Raw genomic sequence first — 21539 nt, forward strand, 5'->3', positions numbered from 1 at the left:
GGAGAGTGCTCTTAATTTTGGCCGGAAATTCTTTTATAATTTTCGCATTGCTGGTTAAGAGAGGAGAGTGTGCAAGAGCAGCAGCAGGGAGAGTGTGGTGCAGCCAGAAGTCTACCCAGGAGGAGGGCAAAATGCTCATAAAGAATAAAGAACTCACTACACACAAAAATGATGTGAAAACTGAGATGTAGGCTTGTGTGATTGAGGTTTTGACGGTAGTGACAGGGAAAATAACCTGTGACCTCCCCTGTAAGTCATGCACTCTGTTTAAAACCATTGAACGATATCAGTGTCTTTAATTTCATTATGTTGGCTGTTTAATTTCTATTTCCTTAAAGGAAGGCATTGAAGATTGAAGGGCGATTTTAACACTGCCATTTTTTTCTGGTTTGAAACTTCCTATGCATCTCTGAGTTTTGCAGCTGTCTTGAGATACTCTAGATTTGCTGTTACTTCTAAACCAGCAAGAGATAATCTCGGTTTTCTCAGGATGACACTAAAAAAAGTCAGCAGTTGGATGCAAAATGCTCCCTTTACATAAAATCATGTATACAAATGTAAGTGTAACAAAAAGCATATTCTCTTTCTCATTCAAACAAGCTCATAGTGTTTCTTAGATATTTTTGAAAGACGAATTGCTTGTTATCAGTTCTAAAAAAACCCTGTTTTTTAAGATGAGTAAGCTGAAACCACTGTGATTCATCATGTTTCTCAGAAATCTTGATCCCTAACCTCAGGGAAAGAGTAATGCCACGGAATACTTCATTCCTCATTGAGGAATTTGTTTTTGAATGCTTGGATCTTCAAATAAATCATGGAAAGTGTCATTAGGCAAGCGATTTGCTAGAAATACAAAGAAATGGGGCTGGAGAGGCACCACTTCCAGTTCTTACAGAGTTCCGACAGCAAATGGCCGCAGTGGCGCAGAAGCAAATACAGGGGCCGGGAAATATTTAGTCTTTGCTGGATTTCTTTCAATTTTCCTTAGTTTTGTAGGGTTTGACAGGGGAAGAGGTGTTTCTTTTGTTTCTGTGCTTTCATGTGACTTAGTTTTTGGGTTGGTTGGGGGTTTTTTTTAAGTGTGGTTTGTTGTTTTTTTTTTTTTCTACAGGTTTGGCTGCAATTAAATATGTAGTTTTCACAAAAATCTTCTTCTGGAGACCTGAAATGTCATCTTTTCCCAGTGTCCTTTACACCTCAAAGCTGATTGACTTCTCGTAACTCCACGTCTAAATGAGAAGGGATTTAAGTTATGCAGGTGCAGCACAGCACCAGCCCAAAGCCCCCAAAAACAAGCTGGAGGGAGGCTGATCCCCTAATTTCTGTAGATACTGAGTCTATTTGTATAGGTACCTCGCAGGGCTACTTTCTTGCTATGTGCTGTACCGCTTTTTGCAGAGAGACTGGAAGAACGGAAGAGCCTTTCATGCTCTGTATGCTCATCTCATGGGTTAATACTCTGCTTGAAGACACCTGGGCACTGCAAGGTGAAGGGTGATGTAGGAATTTAGAGTCATAGAATGGGTTGGGTTGGACGAGACCTTCAAAATCATCCAGTTCCATTCCCCCTGCCATGGGCAGGGACACCTCCCACTACACCAGGTTGCTCAAAGCCTCATCCAACTTGGCCTTGAACACTTCCAGGGATGGGGCAGCCACAGCTTCTCTGGGCAACCTGTTCCAGTGCCTCACCACCCTCAGAGGGAAGAATTTCTTCCTTAGATCTAATGGAAAACTCCCGTCTTTCAGTTTAAAGCCAAATTTGCATGAACTTAATTAAGTTTTCATAACAGAAACTTTCTGTCAATAAACCTGTTCTGTGGTATCATTTAACCATAAAGCAAGCTTCCACAAGAAGAACTTTTTTCCCCATTTCTTTCCAAAATGTGAAGTATTTGGCATATCCCAAAACTACTGTCTCTTACATCAGTTTATGAACAGCTTACTCAGGGTAGTTAGCTATCTAGCATGCAAACATAACAGAAACATTATTTATGTTCCATTTTGTGTAGATACGGATGACTTTTCCAAGGAAACTGACTGAATCAGTTCAGCAGCAGATTAACTAGAGGAGATAGCGGCCAGCGTCATGTGGTTTTGGTTTTTTGAGAGGAGATGAGTTTCCGTAGTGAACTATCTATTTATAATAACCAGCTCAGAGCCCACTGGTTTTTCACCCTGGTTGTTTTTGCATTCCAGTTACATTCCTGTACTCCCCAGTAATAACTTTTAGCCGGAGGGAAGTTTGAAATGTAATCAGCTAGTTATTAGCACGACGTTTTAGAATGTTTTTGCAAAGAATGAAGAAATCAAGTATGGGACATGAGCTGACGGAGGAGGTGGTTGTTGGGGGCTCGCTTTGGTTGGAGGCAGGCTGCCAGGTTTGGTCCAAATGTGGAGAATAATAATAGTTAATTTATGGAATGTTCAAACCTTGGAACAACAGAAATGCTGATTTTACCCATGTCTGGTTTATGTCACTTGAAAGACTTGTACTTGCTTGTCAGCCAGTGGTGTTAGTATCTCCCTCCATCTTAAAACTAGATTTGAGCATCAGCAGTGGGCGAAGACTCGTTACTCTTAGTATGAGGATGAACTTGTTTCGAACACAGTAACAAGCCAAAGGAACATGTCAAGGGACTTACAATTGATTTAACGGTATGTTATTTACTGTCATTCACGTTAGATATTTTTAGTGACATGGTATAATGATGATCAAGCAAATCTGTTGAGTAACAACTGGCAAATCTCAATATTCATTTCATCAGCCAGTTTACCATTCGGATACATGAAAGAATTCGTTGCATATGTTCTGTATTTTATGGGCATGTTTCATCTAAGTTATGATTAATCTATCATGCTGTGTTATTTGGTGAAGAACAAGTTGCAAAACTGGATAGTGATACAGCATTTGAAGTAAGTGCACAGGAGCAGAGGTTGCATGGTTTAAGTCTTGGCACAAGATACCTGTTTGCTCTAACCTCTCCTGACTCAGGTTTTTGGCTCCTGTATGCTGGGAACTTGGAGTGGTGGGATGAAGACCCTCAGCAGCTACTCAGGTTATAGAAAGTTTGTTCTCTGTCCTTGTAGTTGGAGGTGTTGGGGGTGTGTGTGTGTCATCATCCTTCTTGTCCATCATGTTGTCTTCTAGTGACAAAAGGTGCAGCGTTCTCCATTGGACAGTGATATCATGGGAGAGGGCAGTGGAAGATGTCCTACAAGGTCCCTTGTTAGGGTGGTTTCATCCTGTTCTGGTTTGCAGACTCCAATGGGTCTGGGTGCTCTGGCACACTTAGAGACTCAAAGCCGACTCTCGGCAGGCTCGTTTTCCTTGGCTTTCGTTCACAGACCCCCAACAACTACTCCATAAATTCACAGAGTCTAAGGATCACAGGCTGAAAACAACTGAAAGTTGAATTAGCCATTGGATAAGACTCTTCCAGCGGAGAGGCTGGCTGTGTCTTTCTCATTGGCATAACTAGCCAGGAGCACGACACCCTCCACGCGAGGTGGTGAGTACCACCTGGCAACCAGCCATCGCAGGAGCCATCGTGTCCTTGAGGGTCTGCTCCGTGTGTAGCAGCGCATGGTCAGTCTCCGCGGTGGGTTTAGTGCTGTGTCCCAGGTACAGGGGATCTGTGCTGAGGATCCGACCCGGAGTCCGAGACCACGGCTGCCGTGTGATGAGGAAGGGGACAGTTGGTGTGTCGTGTCAGGACTAGGGGTTGTCCGAATGTTATGTGCGGAGGAAATGGAAGGAATTTCAGAAACGTTTTGCCTGCATGAATAAACATAGTTCTGGAAATATTCCCTTTTTAGCTTTGTTTTGTGACTTTCCGATTCTTTTTATTTTGGGGCGGGATTGTTTGTTTATATATTTTACTTAAGGAGGGGAAATAAACTGTCTGAAAAGATGATACTCTGTTTGGGGAGACACAACACTCAGTAGCTGTTCTCAGCAGCGGCTCTCAAATTAATCTTTCTTTGTGTTAGAAACACTGCAAATGCTCTCTGGTCGCAGGTTGCCAATGAAGTTAAAAATACAGCTGTATGGTGGTGCGTACTTATGTGGTGGCTGCTCTCAGCGCTGTCTTCTTCACCACCTTACCAGTGTTTATACTACTGCTGTATATTGTTATTCCGAAGTGCCTCCTGCAGCAGTTTTATGTGCATCAGTTTTATTTTTCATTACTGAATTAGTAACTGTTTCAAACTGTCAACTACACATAAACAAGTGGTGCATAAGTTATTCCTAACAACGCACCTCGAATTACAGCAGCCTGTTTGTGTTGGGGGAATCCTGAACCGGCTGGATTCAGCAGTACAACATCATTTCTATTTATCTGGTTTCGTGTAGCCCATTTGAATAAATGTCTTGATGCTCGCACGATTCCCGCTGCCGGCGATCCTGGGAGGGGGATCGCGGGGTTACACTGGCTCCGCTCCAGCCCGTGCTGAGCAATGTTTTTGTAGGCTCTGTAGGAGTGGTGCGTGCTCACTGCGTAGCTCTTCAGCTCTGGCCAAAGAGCAATGGAGCTTGGATGGATGGGGAGAAAAATAAAAAAATCATTATGCTGGTAGGCTCTGACAACAGGTGAAAAATAATGATTTTTTTTTTTTTTACTTTGAAAACTGATAGAGATGTAATTTTAAAAATACCCTCTTATTTTTAATGCAGGCGTTGTCTGTGATACGCAAATTTATTTTTATTTGATCCCTTAAGGAAAAATCTTCTATTTTTTCAGAGCTTGACTTAAGCTAACCAAGTTAATGAAGCGTTATTCAAGGTAATGTCCGTGGATGTACTTCAGTAAAATTTCACGTACCGCTCTCATTGTCTGGAGAATATTTGTGTCTCATTCTTCTCAATGAAGTATTCAGGGCTACTTGCAGAGTGCAGGGCTCATCTTTACAAAGATGTAAATAAACAGGCACGGAGAAGAGCTGCCCAAAGCTTGTAGTGAGGTCGAGTAGCAGAACCAGTGGTGTGCATTCCCTAAAGCCCTGCCACACCTTCTCAAATAATTGCTTTTATTTACTTACTGCTTTCTGTGTAGGAAGAGGTGGCAAGGAGTGGATGTGGAGAGCCAGGACTGAGAAAAGGTTACATGAGGAGGGTCATTCCTACCAGTATGTGATGGATATTTGGAAACCTAGGAGGTAGTTTTCTTCTATGTGGTCACAAAGATGCCTGAGAGGTTGTATTTTTGTTCTGACGTCAGTGAAAATGTGGGTGCTTGTTGGGTGTTTTCAATAGTATTTGATCAGTTGCTTGGGGGAAAAAAAAGATTATTGGAAAACTGCAGATGACAGCGTGGTGTCTGGTTTTTACTTTACCTTTTAAATGTCAGGCTGTGGGTTTTCAACGATGACCAACCAAAAAAAATTCCATGTGCAGAGCCCACTAGCTCGTAGTAGGTTTGCACGCGCATCGGACTTGGTTTAGGTTTCCTGGGCTGCGAGTCTGCGGAGCACGGCGCCGATGCAGGGCTCTGCGCGGGGCGTAATTAGCCCGTAGGATTGCCCTGGCTTAAATAAAATGCTGATGTAGCACGTCCAATCCAGACTACCTGCATTATGCAAGAGGGAAAGAATTTGCCTGATTGTAGTCCTGTCAACACAAAGAGATTGCACCAGCGTAACAAAATAGACTCCTAAAGTCTTGTTTAAATTGGTGTGTGCTCTTGTCTGGATTCTATTAAAAAAATGTTAGTACAGAGAGCCACAATAGCTCACTCCGTTACCAAGGGCTGGAGCAGGCTCCAGTTGCATCAGACTATTGTTTTTTTTTTATTGGAATCCTTTTGTGCATCCTGCGCGCTTGCTATTCATCATTTCTAAAATATCAGTCAGAAAAATAGGTGGCATCTTCCAGTCCCCAGCGAAATTTTCCTGGGTGGGATTTCTAATAAACTTCTGACCGCTTTCAATCTGGCCATGCCTTTTTAGTTTAAAATAAATAAATTACCATTCCTGAGAGCCTGGAGCTGACAAAACTTTCACTTGGACCCGCTCTCTCTTCCACGTGTTAAATTCCGGCGATGTTTTGCAGAGACTGGTACAGCGCTCCGTAGTTCCCGAGGTATGCCAGCCAGTGTGTGGGCAGAAGAAAATTTAATACATAAGATGTGTTCCTGGGATGCTTGTGGCTTTGTAGAATTGTCCTGCCTAGAGGAGAGGAATTTTTCTTGAAAAATCCTCGTCTTTCCATAGATCTCTGATTTATAATGCTGCTGTTTAAGTAGGTTGTTTGAAGTCCTTGTCTTGGAGATAACCTTGGTGCAGTTTTCCGATCGCTTGTTTCCCTCCCACACTAAACCATAGTTTGAAGTTGGAAGAAGTTTTTTGTTTATGCAATAATAAAATAAAAGAAACTTTTGGAAGTATATGCTATGTATCCCCAAAGGATCATTGCGCTCTGAGCGATCTGGAATGTCGGAACTTCCCATCTGTGCAAAAGTCACCAGGGAGACATTGACAGATGTGTGACCAAAAGCTTGAATTGAAGAGACTGTATGGGGCGCTACTCCTGAAGGCTTCCTCCATCGTCTTGCTGGCTTCCATGCCGTTATCGTGGCCTGGCCACCAGTGGTAATTTAATGTTTTTCCTAAAGAAGAGAGTCCCTAGCATGGCAGAACAGGCGTGTTGTACATCTGAAATGTGTTTACATCTGCTTTACATCACTGCAGCCGTGCAAAGCAGGCGTATGTCTCCATACCACAGCTCGCAATTCAGAGTGGGGGTAGTGGTGAGCAGGGCAGTGCTAGAAACTGGCTTCACTGGGGCTAAGACTGCTCCGTTTTCATCCCTGCTGCAAAGCGTCCCTTCTGCTCCTCTTCCTCTGCAGTTTCTTCGGCGCTGGCGCCTCCTTCACACGCTAGCCAGTGAGCAAATGCTGCATTTCTAGACGGGCTGTGTTCATAGTTAGATTCAATTTCTAATTCATTTTTCTTTAGGTATATTTTCAGAAAAGGTATTCTGTAGTAGGAATATTACAATTTTTGAAGAAGTTTGAGCCTCATGAAAAAGCCGTGCCCCTGTGTGCTTGGTTGACTCTTGTTTTGGTAGCTGTAGCGTTCAAAAATTTCACTTGCTCTCATCATGCTTATTCTTTCCCAGCTGTTAAAATTAACACAGAGGGCAAAGGGATAGCCAATAAATGTGAAAAATAATGCCGGTAAGATAATAGCCAATGCTTTTCCATGCATGTAATTGCATCACAGCGTTTATTTTCACAAAGATGTTAGAGAGACCAAGACTGCAGGAGAGTTTACAGGAGGGTTGAGCAGCGGGAGTAAAAGCCAGACAGTATCTTTACCAGTTAATCCAAACATCCTAGAGCTGGAATTAGGCCCTCTTTTTGCTTTGAATGTAGGGACATCATATATCTTTTAGGTTTTCTGAGGAATCCTTAGGACAGAGATAATCTTTTATCTGCAACATGTTACTAAATTTGCTGGACTTGAAGCTTCTCTTGTGGAGCGCACTGTTTCCCCTGGCAAGACTGAAAAATCCCAGGCTTACGTTTTGAATCAAACCTGCTTTTCTTTCCCATTAAGGTGTCAAGCTGAGAGCTGTATTGAGTGAAAAATGAGTTCAAAACCCAGAGAGTGATTCCAGGGAACGGGCTCGTCTGCTGCTCGCTTTCTGGCTGCAGTTGGTGGCACACGGGTACCGGCAAAGCCAGTGGAGCAGAAAGTAAATACAGGCAGTTGGAAACCCCAGGATAGGGATCGGTCTCGCTTGTCAGCCTGTCTTTCATTTTGCCAGTGGAGTTTAAAAATATATATGCAAATATATTCCTGAGCCAACAGTGGCAGCCAGACTGTTGTGTTTGAGCTGCATGTCCGTGCTGGATTTGCCCAGGCCCTTCTCTCCTCCGTGTTTTTGTGGGTTTGGTTTGGATTTTGTTTTTTTCCTTACACAGGTGTGAAGAAGATAAGAGATTGAAGGAGGATAGGCGAGTAGCCTGCAACTTTATTGCTGCAGTTTAGCTATAAATGTAGATTGTGGGTTTGGGTACAGGGTTCCCTATGTAAAACTGGCAGATGTTGAACACCGAAATTACACATGTGTTGTTGATCAGCATTTTGCAAGCCCGCTGTTGTCTGTGAGCTGATCAAAAGTAAGCATTTTGCTAAACAAAAGAAGCATAAGAAAAACAAAACAGTGGGTTTCCCTCATAGAGAAGATGCCTCTGGTTTCTCTGGCTCTCTACAATTCATCTTTGCAGATTACGAAGATAGACTTGGGGTTTTGTTTTTTGGAGTTTCTTTTGTGTTTCCAGTCTATAAAGTTCTGTTTCTTATTATCCTTGTTTCTGCTTTCCAGAGACCTTAGATAACAAGTTGGCTCGTAAATTCTCTTTCTAATTTTAGCCACAGGAAATGTTGCTCCATACATTGAAAAGACTTTTCCAGGTAGGCTGGTTTGTTAGAATCCAGGCGGTTTGGGTTACGTGCTTTTGCTTGCACTGACCTGGAAGTGGTTTCTATGGATTAGAGGGTGGGACTTGCTTCATTGGAAACGCAGCGTTACAGGTTGGAGAAAACGTCTTTTATTTTTTGGAAAGTCATCCAACGTCGTCTTGCACAGTCCTGCAGCATGAGTGGCAGAAAATGCCTGTGATATAAAAGACAGTGATGTGCTTTTGGTTTCCAGCTATAGTGCTGAAATATCTGGGCTTTAAAAGCTGAAATTCTGGACTACAGCAGGATAATTCTTAAGAGTATTTTTAGGGCTTCAAAAAAACCCAAAACGCCTGGAATATTTTAATGTCATTCTACATAGCTGCTTACCAGACCACTGGGATTCGCTGTGTCTGACTTTCCTGGCACTCCCACCACTGTTTTTCAAGGAGGATGGATATGGTAATGTAGGGGTTTTAGATTGTATTTAACAATATCGAAGTGTTCAGTAAACCGCTGTTGTGTGTAGTGTTGCACACAAACCAGACATCACGCAGAAGCAGTAGAAATATGCATTTTGTATAGGGGTTATGAGAATTAAAATGAAAGTCTGTCTTAATTGCGTGTAGAGAAGTCTGCTGGCTTTGGCTCTGCAGGGTCCAGCTGGCTTCCAGGCATGAAGACGACAAGAGGAGGGGACTGTGCAGTGCAGGACACCTCTGCCAGGGGTCTTCTGCAAGGAGCAAGTCTACGACCATCAGACCTTGTAGCACTAACCTCTGCTGCAGGATGTGAGAGATCAGGCCGTGTGCGGAGGGAGAGGAGTGGTCTGTCGGGCTGCCCCTCGTACCTGGAGGAAGGACGGCAAGAGAGACGCTGTGCCTGAGAGAGAAGTCGTGCCCAGTGGTGCTGGGCAAGTCATCTAACGGGATGGAGCAACCGTTCATTTGCTGTGTGATTGTGGAAGAGTGTTCTGCTCCTCTTGGAAAATCTTGTCTAGTTTATCTGGGAAGGTGGTGGAAAAGGTGAAGGTCTAGAAGGATTAAGAATGAGGGAACGGTGAGTTTGTAGTTGGAACCAAGCAAAAGCAGCGCCCCGCGGGTGCGTGTGGGAGCTGTTACAGCCTTGCAGCTGGCGAAGAGATTAAACATAAAGACGAAATCTCAAGTTAAGTACTCCTTCCTTCCTCTCTGATCTTTCCCGAGGGGTGTGGGATGGGAGAACAGCCCTTTTTTAGATGCTGTGTCTAGTGCTGTTTCAACCCAACTGCGGGTCGTTCCTCAGGGAAGCTGTTTGGCACAGCCGGTTGGGCACAGCCGGCAGCCTGGGTCGGGTGAGTGTTCCCGCTCTGGGAGCATCTCGTAAACTTGCTGGAAAAGCCACTCCTCGTGCAGGTAAAGATTAGGCTAACAACCCCGCATCCCGGGCTTGGTGCCTTGGAGAGAACCTGGAAGGTTCTGCCGTGGAAGCTCTGTGCTCTCCTCTGCTCACCATGGGCGAGCGGGTGTTTGATCACCTGCCCGTGCCCCTTCGGGGAGGAAGGTGCTGCGAGTGCTTGTCCTGTAAGTGGCCTCTTTGCACAGTCCCACGAGTTTTGGGCTGCTTCAGAGGTTCAAGCAGAAATGGATTAATTTTTTTAAAAATTCCTGTTTTATTTTTTCCCAGTTGCCGAAATGCTCAGCTGTGATTTTCTCTCCAGGTGATTTAATAACAATGCAGTGCTTGCTTGAAATTAAAAATGTACCTACAGGTCTTCACATGCCTACATTTCTGAAAACCAAAAGCCTGAAGTTGAGCTTCAAAGTCAGAGCGACTCCAGCGAGTTGCGATGTAGAATTATTACTAGCACGTGGCTTTTCCCTTCTCACAACTGTGGCAGTTCCGTTGGCCGAAAGATGCTTTGCAGGGATATCGCAGCCCCTTTGCTGGTCCAGTTTGTGTTTACCAAAGATGCTTTGCAGGGATATCGCAGCCCCTTTGCTGGTCCAGTTCGTATTTACCAGGTGCTGTTGCCCAGGTAAGGACGTTCCTCTCACCTTTTGCTTCTCTCTTCTATTCCATGTACACAATCCGTTAAAGTACACAAGTACTTTAATCATGAAATTATTAGAAGCTTCAAGGAGAAAAACTCTCTGAAGTTACTTCTTAAGTGTAACAATCTTTTGCCAAATTAAAATTGCAAAATAGGAAAAAAAATAATGCAAGTCATGACCCCTATTTAGATTTAAAGTTGCACATTTCTTAGCACTAGTTCAGCTTGGTTATGGGGTACCTCTGGGTTTTAAATTTCAATTCACCTGTTTTCACATTTGCTCTCTAGTGAAATAAAGTGAGAGCTTCTGTCCTTCAGTTCCTAGTGTTTATTGAGCAGCATTTCATTTTGCAGTTGTATATCGTGGGCAGTTGATCCTTTGAGTAGTGGAGCACGTTACCAGTCAGGTCAGTATTGCTGGGCAGTGCCAGGGGCTCTCGGGGTCAGAGGCTTTGCTTGGCTTCTGCTGGGTCCGAAGTTCCTTGTTTAGGTGTAAAGTACCAGTTCCTGGTTCAGTGGACGAGGGCGTTGTGCTGGGGAGGAGGAAGCAGTCTGCAAGAATGGGTCTAATAAAGTGAGAAGACGGTCTCCATAAATACAGATTTGGCAACTACTGAATTTTAAGAATGAGGGAGAGTATTCGGTGTTGAAAATCATCTTTAGATTCAGGAACAGCTTGGACCCAAAGGATACTAAAGCTCCTGGGATGATGGCATGCTCTGTATTACTCCTTGCATAAACGTTAGGCTAGGTTAGTACCTGAAAAATTATTTAAACTTTGACAAGAAAAAAAAAAAAAAAAGAAAAAAAATGGAAAAGTTTGGAGAGAGATTCCAAAAAGAAACTGCCATTAGAAGTAGTAAATACATTTCTGGTCACTATTTTTACCATTATTTGCCTGTCACATTACATTCCAGAAATTGCAGTTAATAATTTATTTTACCGAGCAAGTCAGAGTCTAATGAAACTGTATAGCAACATGTTTTATTATGTGAGGAAACCTAAACATAGGTCTCTGTTTCCTTTCCCAGTGGCAGTGGCTGAATACCAGTATTTTCTCTCTCAGATTTTTGGCAAAGCGTGGAGATGATGCCTTTAATAGGCATGGAGCAAACTTTTTATTGTATTTCTAAAAAGAGAAAGTGAGAGCTGATTGATTGCAGAGAAGCATAACTCAGAAGTGAGTTACCACCCATCAGTTTAGAAAGAAAGGAGCTAAAGCCAGTGCTGAACTGCAAAGCTTTTTTTATGAGCTCGCTATACCGCTAGTACTTACTTATGTCAGAGTTACGTAAAACGAGGGATTAAATTATTGATAATAGCTGACACCGTTCATCACGGCAGACTGCGGCAAGTGATTACAATGACTTTCTGGCTGGAAAGCAATTCTTGCTCTCACGTGGGAGTGACAGTCACTGGTGTTCAGACGGCGAAACCGTCTTCATGCAAATTCTAGTTTTGTGACATAAGATACTGCAGAAGTAGAGGGTTGTGAAAACAGAGCTCAGTTTTGTAAAGTTATACTTAATTATTTGGAAAGAAATGTGATTGAATTATTCAATTGCATAGACACTAAGGCAAGATAAATAATGAAAGAGAATTGGTAATATAAACCTATTTGGTAAAAGGGGCATAATTAATATAATTTGGATTTTATTACGTCAATACAAGGAATGTTACTGGTCTTGCAGAACAGGGGCTGAATACTGGGAAGTAGTTATTCGGAAAAGGAAGGTCGCCTCTTAGGTAAATGCTGTTTCCTCGTACTGGAACTAAAAAGGTGAAGCAATCCATGGAGGGAGGAACAGGAATACGTAATGAGTGAGATTATACTTTTATTGAAGGAATCAGTAAGACCATGACTGAAATATTGCAATCGTTTTTTGGTCTGTCTTAGAATCGGTCTGAAAAGAGTTTCAAAAGCATTCAAAGTTCATTAGATAGAGACACGAGAAGTATGACATGTTCAGTTTCCTGGAGGGAATGTGGTTTTCCTGTCCGCTGTCAATAGAAGGCTAAAAAGTTCCAATTCCATACAGGTAAAGCGTCAAAAATTGAAACGTGAACCTTATCTTACCAAGTTTTGTATGAATCCCCCATCTCTTGAGATCTCCTGTAGGAGAAGCCATCCCGTCTTGGAAGGGCGCATGGAGGGATGCCCTCTGCATATGGAAAAATCAGACCAGCCTGGCATAACAGCAACTTCTGCCCTGAAGCCATAGGGATAAATGAAGGAAAGGAAATTAATGACCTAATTAAGGACTTGAAGCACCAGAACATCTTTCCTCTTTCTTTCCCTGTTCCTTCCCAGCAAGTGACTTCCCACCAGTTACCTGAGACAGTTTTTCCTCTGCAAACAGCTGCGGTCAAGGATGGCAGAGTCGCTCCAGCCTGACCCATCTCGGTATGACCTGGTGCCAGCAGAGTGGCACTGCTTGGGCAGGGAGCCCTGGTCTCTGCCCGCGCCACTGAACTTTCTATGTGCTCTGCAACCACCGGGTTTTCTCACGCTTCCAAAACCGGGTTGAACCGGGGAAGTTTATACACAGCCTTATTTATACTCGTGTTTATTTTTGTGCGTACAGAAAGTAAGTTGTATGTGAGTGCATGCATATGGGTTTTTATTGTTATTAGGAGCATTTTTTAGTGTTTGGGATGGTTTTCTCCTTTTGTAAGTTCAGAGAAATGTCACTGATAAAGAGAAAAGCTAACTGAAGAAAGGAGCCAAGTACAGAAATTTCCTAATGCTTCTAAAATTCGACAGTAACAGGACTACTAAACCCACTGTAGTTCTATGGAGATCTCACCTGTTACTTATTTTGTGAAAAATACACTTTACAGACACTGCCAGGTCGACATCCACAGTGGTTGAATTCAAGAAATGAGCGTTTTGGCTCAGCGCGCGGGAGCTGCTGCTCCGTATAACACTTACAGATTTGCAGAACTTGAAGACAAGTGAAGGAAACGGCTCCTGTTTCTCGAAGGTGAACGATGTAGCTCACTTTTTCCCCAGAGCAGAAAATACTGTGTACATTAGCGTGTTGGGGAGGTGGGTTGTTACAGCCACTTGCCCCTCTTTGCTTCCAAGAGCCGTCTCTGGCAAACGCAGAAACGTGCTACAGGGTGAAGTCTGCCAGAGTAGAGATTTGCTATCAGGCGGTTTGAGGTTGTCTTGTTTTTCACCATTTATTTTGAATAAATTTGGGGAAAGGGAATCAGGTTGAGGACGGCAGGAGGGGAAGAAAGGGTGAGAGCTTTGGCTTTATAAATGGCAGTAGAAGCGTCTGGTAGCGCTTTCTTTATTGCCATGTCTTGAGTTACATCGTTGCGCAGCAACACGCACCAAAAATTGCACCGTGTTTGCTGGTTTTCATGGAAAATAGCAGCTCCTCTGTTGCTGGCTCATTCATTTCATCCTGTTGCCTAATTGATTTAAACGTGCTGCGTGGTGGCGTGAACGGTGTTCGCTCCGTACGCCGTTTGTATGGAAAATGGCAGTGTGTTGATGGTACTAATTCCCTGGAGATGAAGGAGGAGGAAGAATACTGCTCTCGTATCATACGCTTTAGTTACATCGATACAGTTCTGCTGAATTAATGACTCCTTTTTTTATGCGGACGTATTTCAGACTGAACGTAGGAGTTGCTTTGTGTCGCAGAGTTGCAAGGAACACTGAAGCAAATCCAATTTTCCTATCATAAGAAGGATTTATTAACAAAGTATTAGGTAGGCAATGTTAGCAGAGTTCTGTAAAGATGAAAGATTTTTACACCTGCTAATTTTCCAAAACTTTCAAAAAATAGCCTTTTTGCCTTACTTGCTCTCCTGAGACCCTGACCTCGTGTTTGGTGCTCGGAGTATCCCTGCGGACTTCTTACTCAAGGGATGCTGTGATTCTGCAGGATATTGGCTTTCCTTTGTCCCGTTTCAAATTGCCCGTTTTGAGTAACGCTCCTCGTTCGGTGGATGTGATGGGGCTGGGGAGCACGAGGAGATAATAAAAAGATTTTTATAGTTCTTGGTGCCAACGTCAGACCCTGCAGCCGAAGCCCGTGGGACGAGAAGGGTGCGAGCGGCTGTCAATGGGAAACGTGGTGATCGCAGCTCTGGCCTGGTGGGTTTGCCACGGATGGGAAGGATGAGGGATGGAGCGGGGCCGCGGAGCCGCAGCCCACTGCGGTTTAAGGTTGGGGTGAGGGCGGATTCTGCGTTCCCGAACACGTTTTGGATTACTGGCTTACTGTAGCCTTTTCCCTTTTTCCTCAGTGTGGAGCTCAAACTGGAGATCATTTTGCTCTTTGCAACAGATTGACGAAATAATTATGCTGCACAGCACAGCAAGACATAAAAAGTGCATTTTCAAAAATACAAAAACTCAAAGAAAATATGTTTGTTTAGGAAAAAAAAATAATAGAGGAATAATAGGAGTTGTAAAATACTCCTGTTGCTTTAAGGTAGCTTTTAAAAATAGGAGTAGTAAGCGTAATGCTTTAGCTTTTCCCCAGTAAAAATATAATTGTAAACTGATTGTGGTGAATTCCTGAGATGACAACCCCCATCAGTATAAGTTTTAAAGAGACAGCCCTGCATCTGGAAGCCAGCAGCAGCAGCTCAGGGTTTTAGTAAGCCCAGTAAAATCCAAGCACTACTATGAGCGATACAAAAATACAGCTTGACTCTAGCGTAACGTCTCAAATACGCGAGCGAGTGCTCCGGAGCTTGGCAGGGCTGTGAGAGCACCGGAGCTTTCCCAGCAGCTTTTGAGCCTGAGGTTGAAACAGTCGATACAGATGCGGGTTTCTGCCTGCAGATTAAGCTGCTAGTGGAATAAACAGAGAAACTGCAACATTGCTATTAGGTTATCCAACTTATTTTTATTGGAAAGGTTACAGGTGAAGTACTGTGTCATTTACTACAGACAAAAAAAAAAAAGAGTTTCTAGAATACAATTTTCTGTCCATAAAGAAGGTTTCGAGAGGATGACCTTATGGTACCAAACAGAAACCTGCCCTCTTCCGAGGGCTGCAACTCAACATCGCTGTTTCCAGCATTTGTCCTACGGACGGAGGCAATCGAGCGCAGCCGGTGGCTGTGCCAGTCATGTGTCTGGCTGCAACTGGGTGACGAGTATCAGAAAAAGGGAGGGGGTGATGCGCAGCTGACCCCAGTACAAAACCGGCAGCCATCCCGTGGGCTAGAGGTCGGCTGCAGAATCACACGGGACACAGTCACCGGTAGCGCAGAGTAACGCGCGTGTTCCAGTTCTGCAAGCTGGTGACCTCCACGCTTTTCGGAGCACGTCGGTGCCCTTCCTTGCTGAGTGGGAGATTTCCCGTGCAGCGGTGATAAAATGAACTCATTTGAAATCAGAAAGCAGTGTGATTGCTGACTCCTCCTTAGTCTTTGTGCCTAGAAACAACCCGGAACATCCTAACGCAAAGTTTTAAGGAAGTACAATAAAGTGCTGCTCTAGACAAAATTCAGATCTTTTACTTTTTGAACAGGTTTTTGATGCAGCTCAGCTTGATACAACATGGTATTTACCAGCATGGCCTTTAACTTCGGATCTGCTTTCCAATTATGCGTCAATTCATACAGCAGTTGCAGAGAGCGTGTGTGGGCGTACGTGCAAGAGAGAGAGATTGATTTTGTTCTTTAAAAATGTGAAGTCTGCGCTAACTTTGAAAACCCATCAGAATTTCTAGCACTTAAACGCCATTTCCTTTCTCAACATGCTACCAGCATTAAGCAGTCGTCACGACATCTCCCTGACCAACGGAGAGTGCAAGTGGAGGAACACATGCTGACTTTTCAGAAGTAGAATATTAACACAGATATCGCTGAAAACCAGGCTGCAAATCCTTTGCAGAAGCAAAGAGTTAATGTGAGAGCTCAAATGACAAATTGAAAGCAAATCCCTAAGGTCTTAGCTCTGTTTTTCAGAAGTACCTGAGTGCAAATGGAATAGAGAAAGTGCACGTCAGTCCTGGCTGTCGCTGTGTGTCAGAGTAATCTCTTGTGTCTGGGACCACAGATGTTGGGCAGTCCTGTTTGCCACCACTTTACACAGAGCATCTTTATATTTCCCGGTGGTTGTTCCCAGCCACTGCCATTTTTTGTGTGCTGGATTCCCGAGCCTTGATAGCACTTTCATAGTTCCTGTATTTCACATCAGAGAGGTCCAAAGGAGTGTTCTTTTTGTCTTTCTGCGGTTCTGACTGTTCATTTCTCTTTTCTGTAGGTTTGAAGACGTATCTGATCTCTGGTCAGAAGGTGAAGGAGCCCCACTGCAGCTGTTCGCAAGCGTTGCTTCCTGGCTTGGAGTCGGGAGATGGGGCCAGGATACAGGGAGCATCGTCAGCCGAGAATGCTGGTGACTTGACCAAGACTCTCAAACATGGGGAAAAACCTAAGGTGAGTTCTTGTTTCAAAGCCAAGCAGCATAAATCTCAAACTGTGCCGACCAGAGAGAGGTGAGTGGCTGGGAAAGCCTTACAGGCTTGTTAATGCGCTGCTTTATGTATTTGTGCGGATGTGTATGTATGTATGTATAGGTGTGTGTATGTACATGCAGTGACAAAACATAGTTCGAGGGATGAAAAAATTTAAAAAGTTAAATGCCTCACCACTTGACAAGCAATCCGTAAAGTAATGTGAACACTTTTTACAGGTGGTTTCAAATAAATTATTTTTTTTTTTTAGCATTTCAGGACTGAGAGGTCAATGCTGCTTTTTCAATGGTCTTGATTTTACGGGAGAATAAAGAATATGCTTTAAGCAGCGTCTGTAACTTCTGTAACTTTCTGCTTTTGCTGCACCCTGCGTTTGCGGTTCCTCTCTTGTGCACGTTATGTACCTGTGAACCTTTTTATACGAGTATATGACAGACATCCTCGCAAAAAGATAATGGTATTGTTTGTACAGTGGAAGAAAACGCTCCGGTAGCCTATGGAATTGTGTTTTATCTGCTTCTCTAGAAACCTGTATCTGGAACTGAGGGCGATGATTTGTACGGATTCAGCTTAGAAGAATGATGACACTTTGTTATGTTCACGCCTCTCACAAGATCTCTTGATGAGGAAATCTGCGAAACAATGTGTATTGCTTCGAAGCTTTGCTGTTACTCTCCATCTTCCAGCTCAGAACAGATTTCCCAAACAACAGATGTCTTTTCTCTATTTTCATTTGTGCTAAGAGTTCCTCGTCCTGGGTTGCCCGAGCTGGGCATAAATTCAGAACCATGGGTGGTCATCTACAGGTCACTGTCCTTAGACTTCAGTGTGTTTAGTTCTGAGAAGATCTCTTCAATGCCGGTTTGAGACTGAGCTGACAGAGTCATTTTTGCTGCTTTTATGTTTGTTGTCTGATCTAGGAGAGCATGAGCTGGGCGCCTTCACCCTGCCTCTGTCCTAGGTTTGAAGTTTTGGAGTAAAACCACTGGATCACCAGCGAGATCAGCTGGAAGTCTGGCCCAAAGATGTGGTCCAAAGTTAAGAGAGCTTCTTACAGAGCAAGCCAGGACTGTTTCATACAGAAGGGAGCTGTAGCCATCTTTATCCCTCCCCAAAATATGCACTGGGTGTGGTTTGACTGCATCCAAGCTGCTGGTGATACTTTTGTATTCCTTCTCCTGTTTAAGAAAGAATATATTTGGTGTCCCTCAGGCACCAACGTTACAGCTCTCTCTTGCCTTCCAATGAAGGTACTGGCAGATAAGGTAGGAAAATACGTCTCAGGGCAGGCCGTGGGTGTCTGTACAAACAAGCCTGTCTGTGCTGCCCAGCGCGGGGCTGTGCAGATGTGACAGTAAGGGGTAGAAAATCCTTTATTTCAAATAGTGAAGGAAAAAGAATGTCCCGAGTGGAGCAGTATTACTGAGCTGCCTGTCCATGGAGCAGGAGGAAGAGAGAAGGGATTTAAACAAAGCAGTGAAACTAAGGGTGCTGTTCTGAGAGAAAGCAAGGGCGCCGAGTTAATGTTCGGCAGCAAAGTAAGCTGCAACTGGAGGACCATGAAACTACAGCAGAGCACAGCCCTGACCTGACTGCGGCTGGGGTTTGGTAAAATGTGTTATGTATTAACTCGTGGTGGTACTTGCTACAATGATCCAAGTCCAAAATGAAGAACTCTTGTTGTGAAGGATCAGCTGTGGTATGTGTTTTGTAAAACATGGGGCGGCTTACTCTGCAGAAGGGTAGTTACAGGTGCATCACTGTTCCTGAACAGCCCGTGTGCCATGTGGAGGCACCCTGCTGGCCCACGGAGTTTTGTTTACTGCCTCATCCCTGATTTTCTGCTCCGGGACTGTCCTGGCTGGGTGTTAATTGCTGTTTAAATGCTGAATGGTGGTCTGTGCAGTGCAAAAGTACAAACGTGACTGTTGGAATAAGTGAAGGAGAAGCTAAAAGCAGCAGCTTCAGAAGAGCATCTGGGACAAGTGCCAGCTCAGTTTCAGCCTTCTCGGATACCCTGTCAGCCATTGTGCTCAAGCTCCTGCATCAAGTTTATGCTTATAGGTACCTGGTTTTGTTCGTTGCCATGAGCGCTGCAGGTCTGGCCAGTGATTTCCTAAGCAGCCTCACAACTCTTTGAAAATAGTCTTGCCCCAAATACCCTGACGCTGGAGTGAATTTTGAATGACCCCAAACTCAGCTTTCCCTGCGGTCTGAGAAGCGTCCGTGTAATGCGTGCCACAAACCGTGTCAGAATGCGCGCAGCACCGTGGTGAAGCAATCCTGCGTCTGCTGGGCGCTTACAAACGTGTTCAGCCACTGTAGTTGCAGCACGGGAGTGCAAATCACAGAACCACAGAATGTCAGGGATTGGAAGGGACCTCAAAGGATCATCTAGTCCAATCCCCCTGCCGGAGCAGGACCACCTAGATCAGATCACAAAGCGTACTTGCTTCCCACAGCACGACTGGGCACAGGTATCCCAGACCCCACGGCACGCTTCTTGAGTGCGGATGTGCCCCAGCCTTCCCTCTGTTGGGTAGTCTGTTCTTGGAGTGATTGTGGACCAAGAAGGCCAGGTCAGGCTTTCAAGGAATGTTTGATTTGCCAGCCACGCTAGAGTAGGTCTATAAAAAAATAAGTAAATAAGATGTATATTAAAAAATCCCCACAAAGAACAACTATGCGATTTAATCACAGATCATGCACGATTTTTGAAAAGGAGTGGGTTTCTTTTTTGCAGGGTGATGGTTTTTTGGGTTGTTTATTTTTTGGGGGTTTTTAATAATATTTTAAAAGCCTGCGGCTTGCTGGTAGGGTCTGGAGATAATAATTTGCAAAAGAATCATGACTTACGTGCCAACTGTTTTAAATACAAAGCTGTAAACAGTGTCAGTGTAGGAGGAGATGACTCCAGCTCTGCAGAAGAGACTGAGTAGGAGGGGCGAAATTCCAGGCGAGTTGAAATATTTCTGTTTTAAAGGGAATAAGCGGCCATATTGGATGCAGAGGGTGACTTTCACATTTGGGGCTTGAATGGATGTTCTCGTGGAGAAGATCTGTTAAGGAAAGTCAGGAAGGAGAATGCAACAGTATTTGGGCCATGAAAGGAATTGTATTTCCTCCTCTCCTCCAGTGTATCTGCAGTTCATTGAGTTGCAAGCCTTGTTTGTAGTAGGGATATCAATCAAATGCGTGTACGTAATTAAAATGGAGAAGATAGAGGCTGAAAAGGATAAATGAATCTGTAACAGCAGCTGATTTTTTGAATGAAAGCACTGTAACCTGCTTAAGTGGTTTTGGTATCCGTTTATTTTCCCTGACGTTTTATAAAATCCCTGACTTGACAGGGAGTCGTAAGCTGTTACAAAAACGTTTTAATCATGTCTTGGTATGAAAACAGAAAGTACTTTTGCTTCTCTTGGTGTTTGCTGGAAGTGTGTTAATGTATTCTTCGTGGCGGTGAGGTCACGTATGCAGTGAGCTTGTGTGACTGCCTGCCACAGAGAGGGAAGTTAATGGTAAGGGCTTGAACACACGGGGCGAGTCAGATGGGCTTCCACCTCGTCTCCAAAGGTCGGGCTGCTTGTCTGAGATTTTTGTCTTCTGGTTTAACCCCAGGAGCTAAGTGTTTGAGGTGGTCTTGCTGATTTACTAGCAAGATCAAACAGAGAGTATTTTCTTTATTTTTTGTTTTTATTATCATTAACTGACTTTTGCCATAGGTAAACCTACTAAATAACACTCTAGGAGCATAGAAGGCTTGTTAGCCCATTGTCATATTTGTTTTTAAAGCTAATGTTGCCTTCCACAAGGTGGCCAAGGCATTCATGGTACGTAGTCCTAGATTATTTTTGAACAAAACCATTTGAGAACCAACTTCATAATTTCTTCAAGTGTGCTGGTATTTGTTCAGACTGTGCAGATTCAGAACTGGGTGTAACTCGCTTATCTGATGCCAGATTAGGAAACTCATAGTAATTTCAGTGCCCCAACTCAGACCGTGCTTCTAAGGAGCAGCAGATATGGTGGTCTGCTGGCTGCTAAGGAGGCTCAGAGTCTTTGTGAAAGCTTTTAAGAGGCTCTGTTGAGTGATTAGGTGGAGCAGCAGTCACAGGAAGAGTGGGCTGGGAGAAATGCCATGCATAATAACCTGAAAATTGAAGGTGCCGCGTTACTGAAATTTCAAGTGTTACACCAGGGATGGAGAAGGGGCTTTGGCTGAAAAGTCAGTTCTGAAAAGACTTGCATGCTGGTCTCTGAAATCGGGAGTGAACCTGAAGGCAGGAGTTGTTCTAGTTTTGGACCAGGAGAATGATAGACTACAGAGTCCAAAATAAACAGATAAAATGGACATGGGGTGTTGAGTTCGGGACAAAAGGCTCAAGTTTCTCATTCGAAAATTTATCAAGATGTTTAGTGGATCACCTACCACCATTTGGTATGTAATGTGCTGAATTTAATGTGCTGTTCCCTGTGAGCAGTGTCTCTGTACCCGTTAGTAGACTTCTGGCAAGTCTGGTAACAGTAAACCATCTCCAGAGCAGAGGAACTGCCAGCAGGGATGAGACACAGGATCCCTCTGATGCAGCGTCCTGCCTGTACATGACCAGGACTGGAGAAGAGCTTGGGAGATCCAGATATGG

The 21539-nt window shown here is 43.9% G+C and overlaps 1 protein-coding gene across 1 annotated transcript in view; it reads left to right on the forward strand.

Moving 5' to 3' along the window:
• ADCY9 (adenylate cyclase 9) overlaps positions 1 to 21539 on the forward strand; it is a 90854-nt gene that overhangs the window by 32631 nt on the left and 36684 nt on the right. The window contains 1 exon segment of the mRNA XM_009979365.2: positions 16683 to 16855. Within this exon segment, the coding sequence (XP_009977667.2) occupies positions 16683 to 16855 (173 nt within the window).

Source organism: Tauraco erythrolophus, chromosome 17 (genome assembly GCF_009769465.1).
Source record: "Tauraco erythrolophus isolate bTauEry1 chromosome 17, bTauEry1.pri, whole genome shotgun sequence".
NCBI classification, from domain to species: Eukaryota; Metazoa; Chordata; class Aves; order Musophagiformes; family Musophagidae; genus Tauraco; species Tauraco erythrolophus.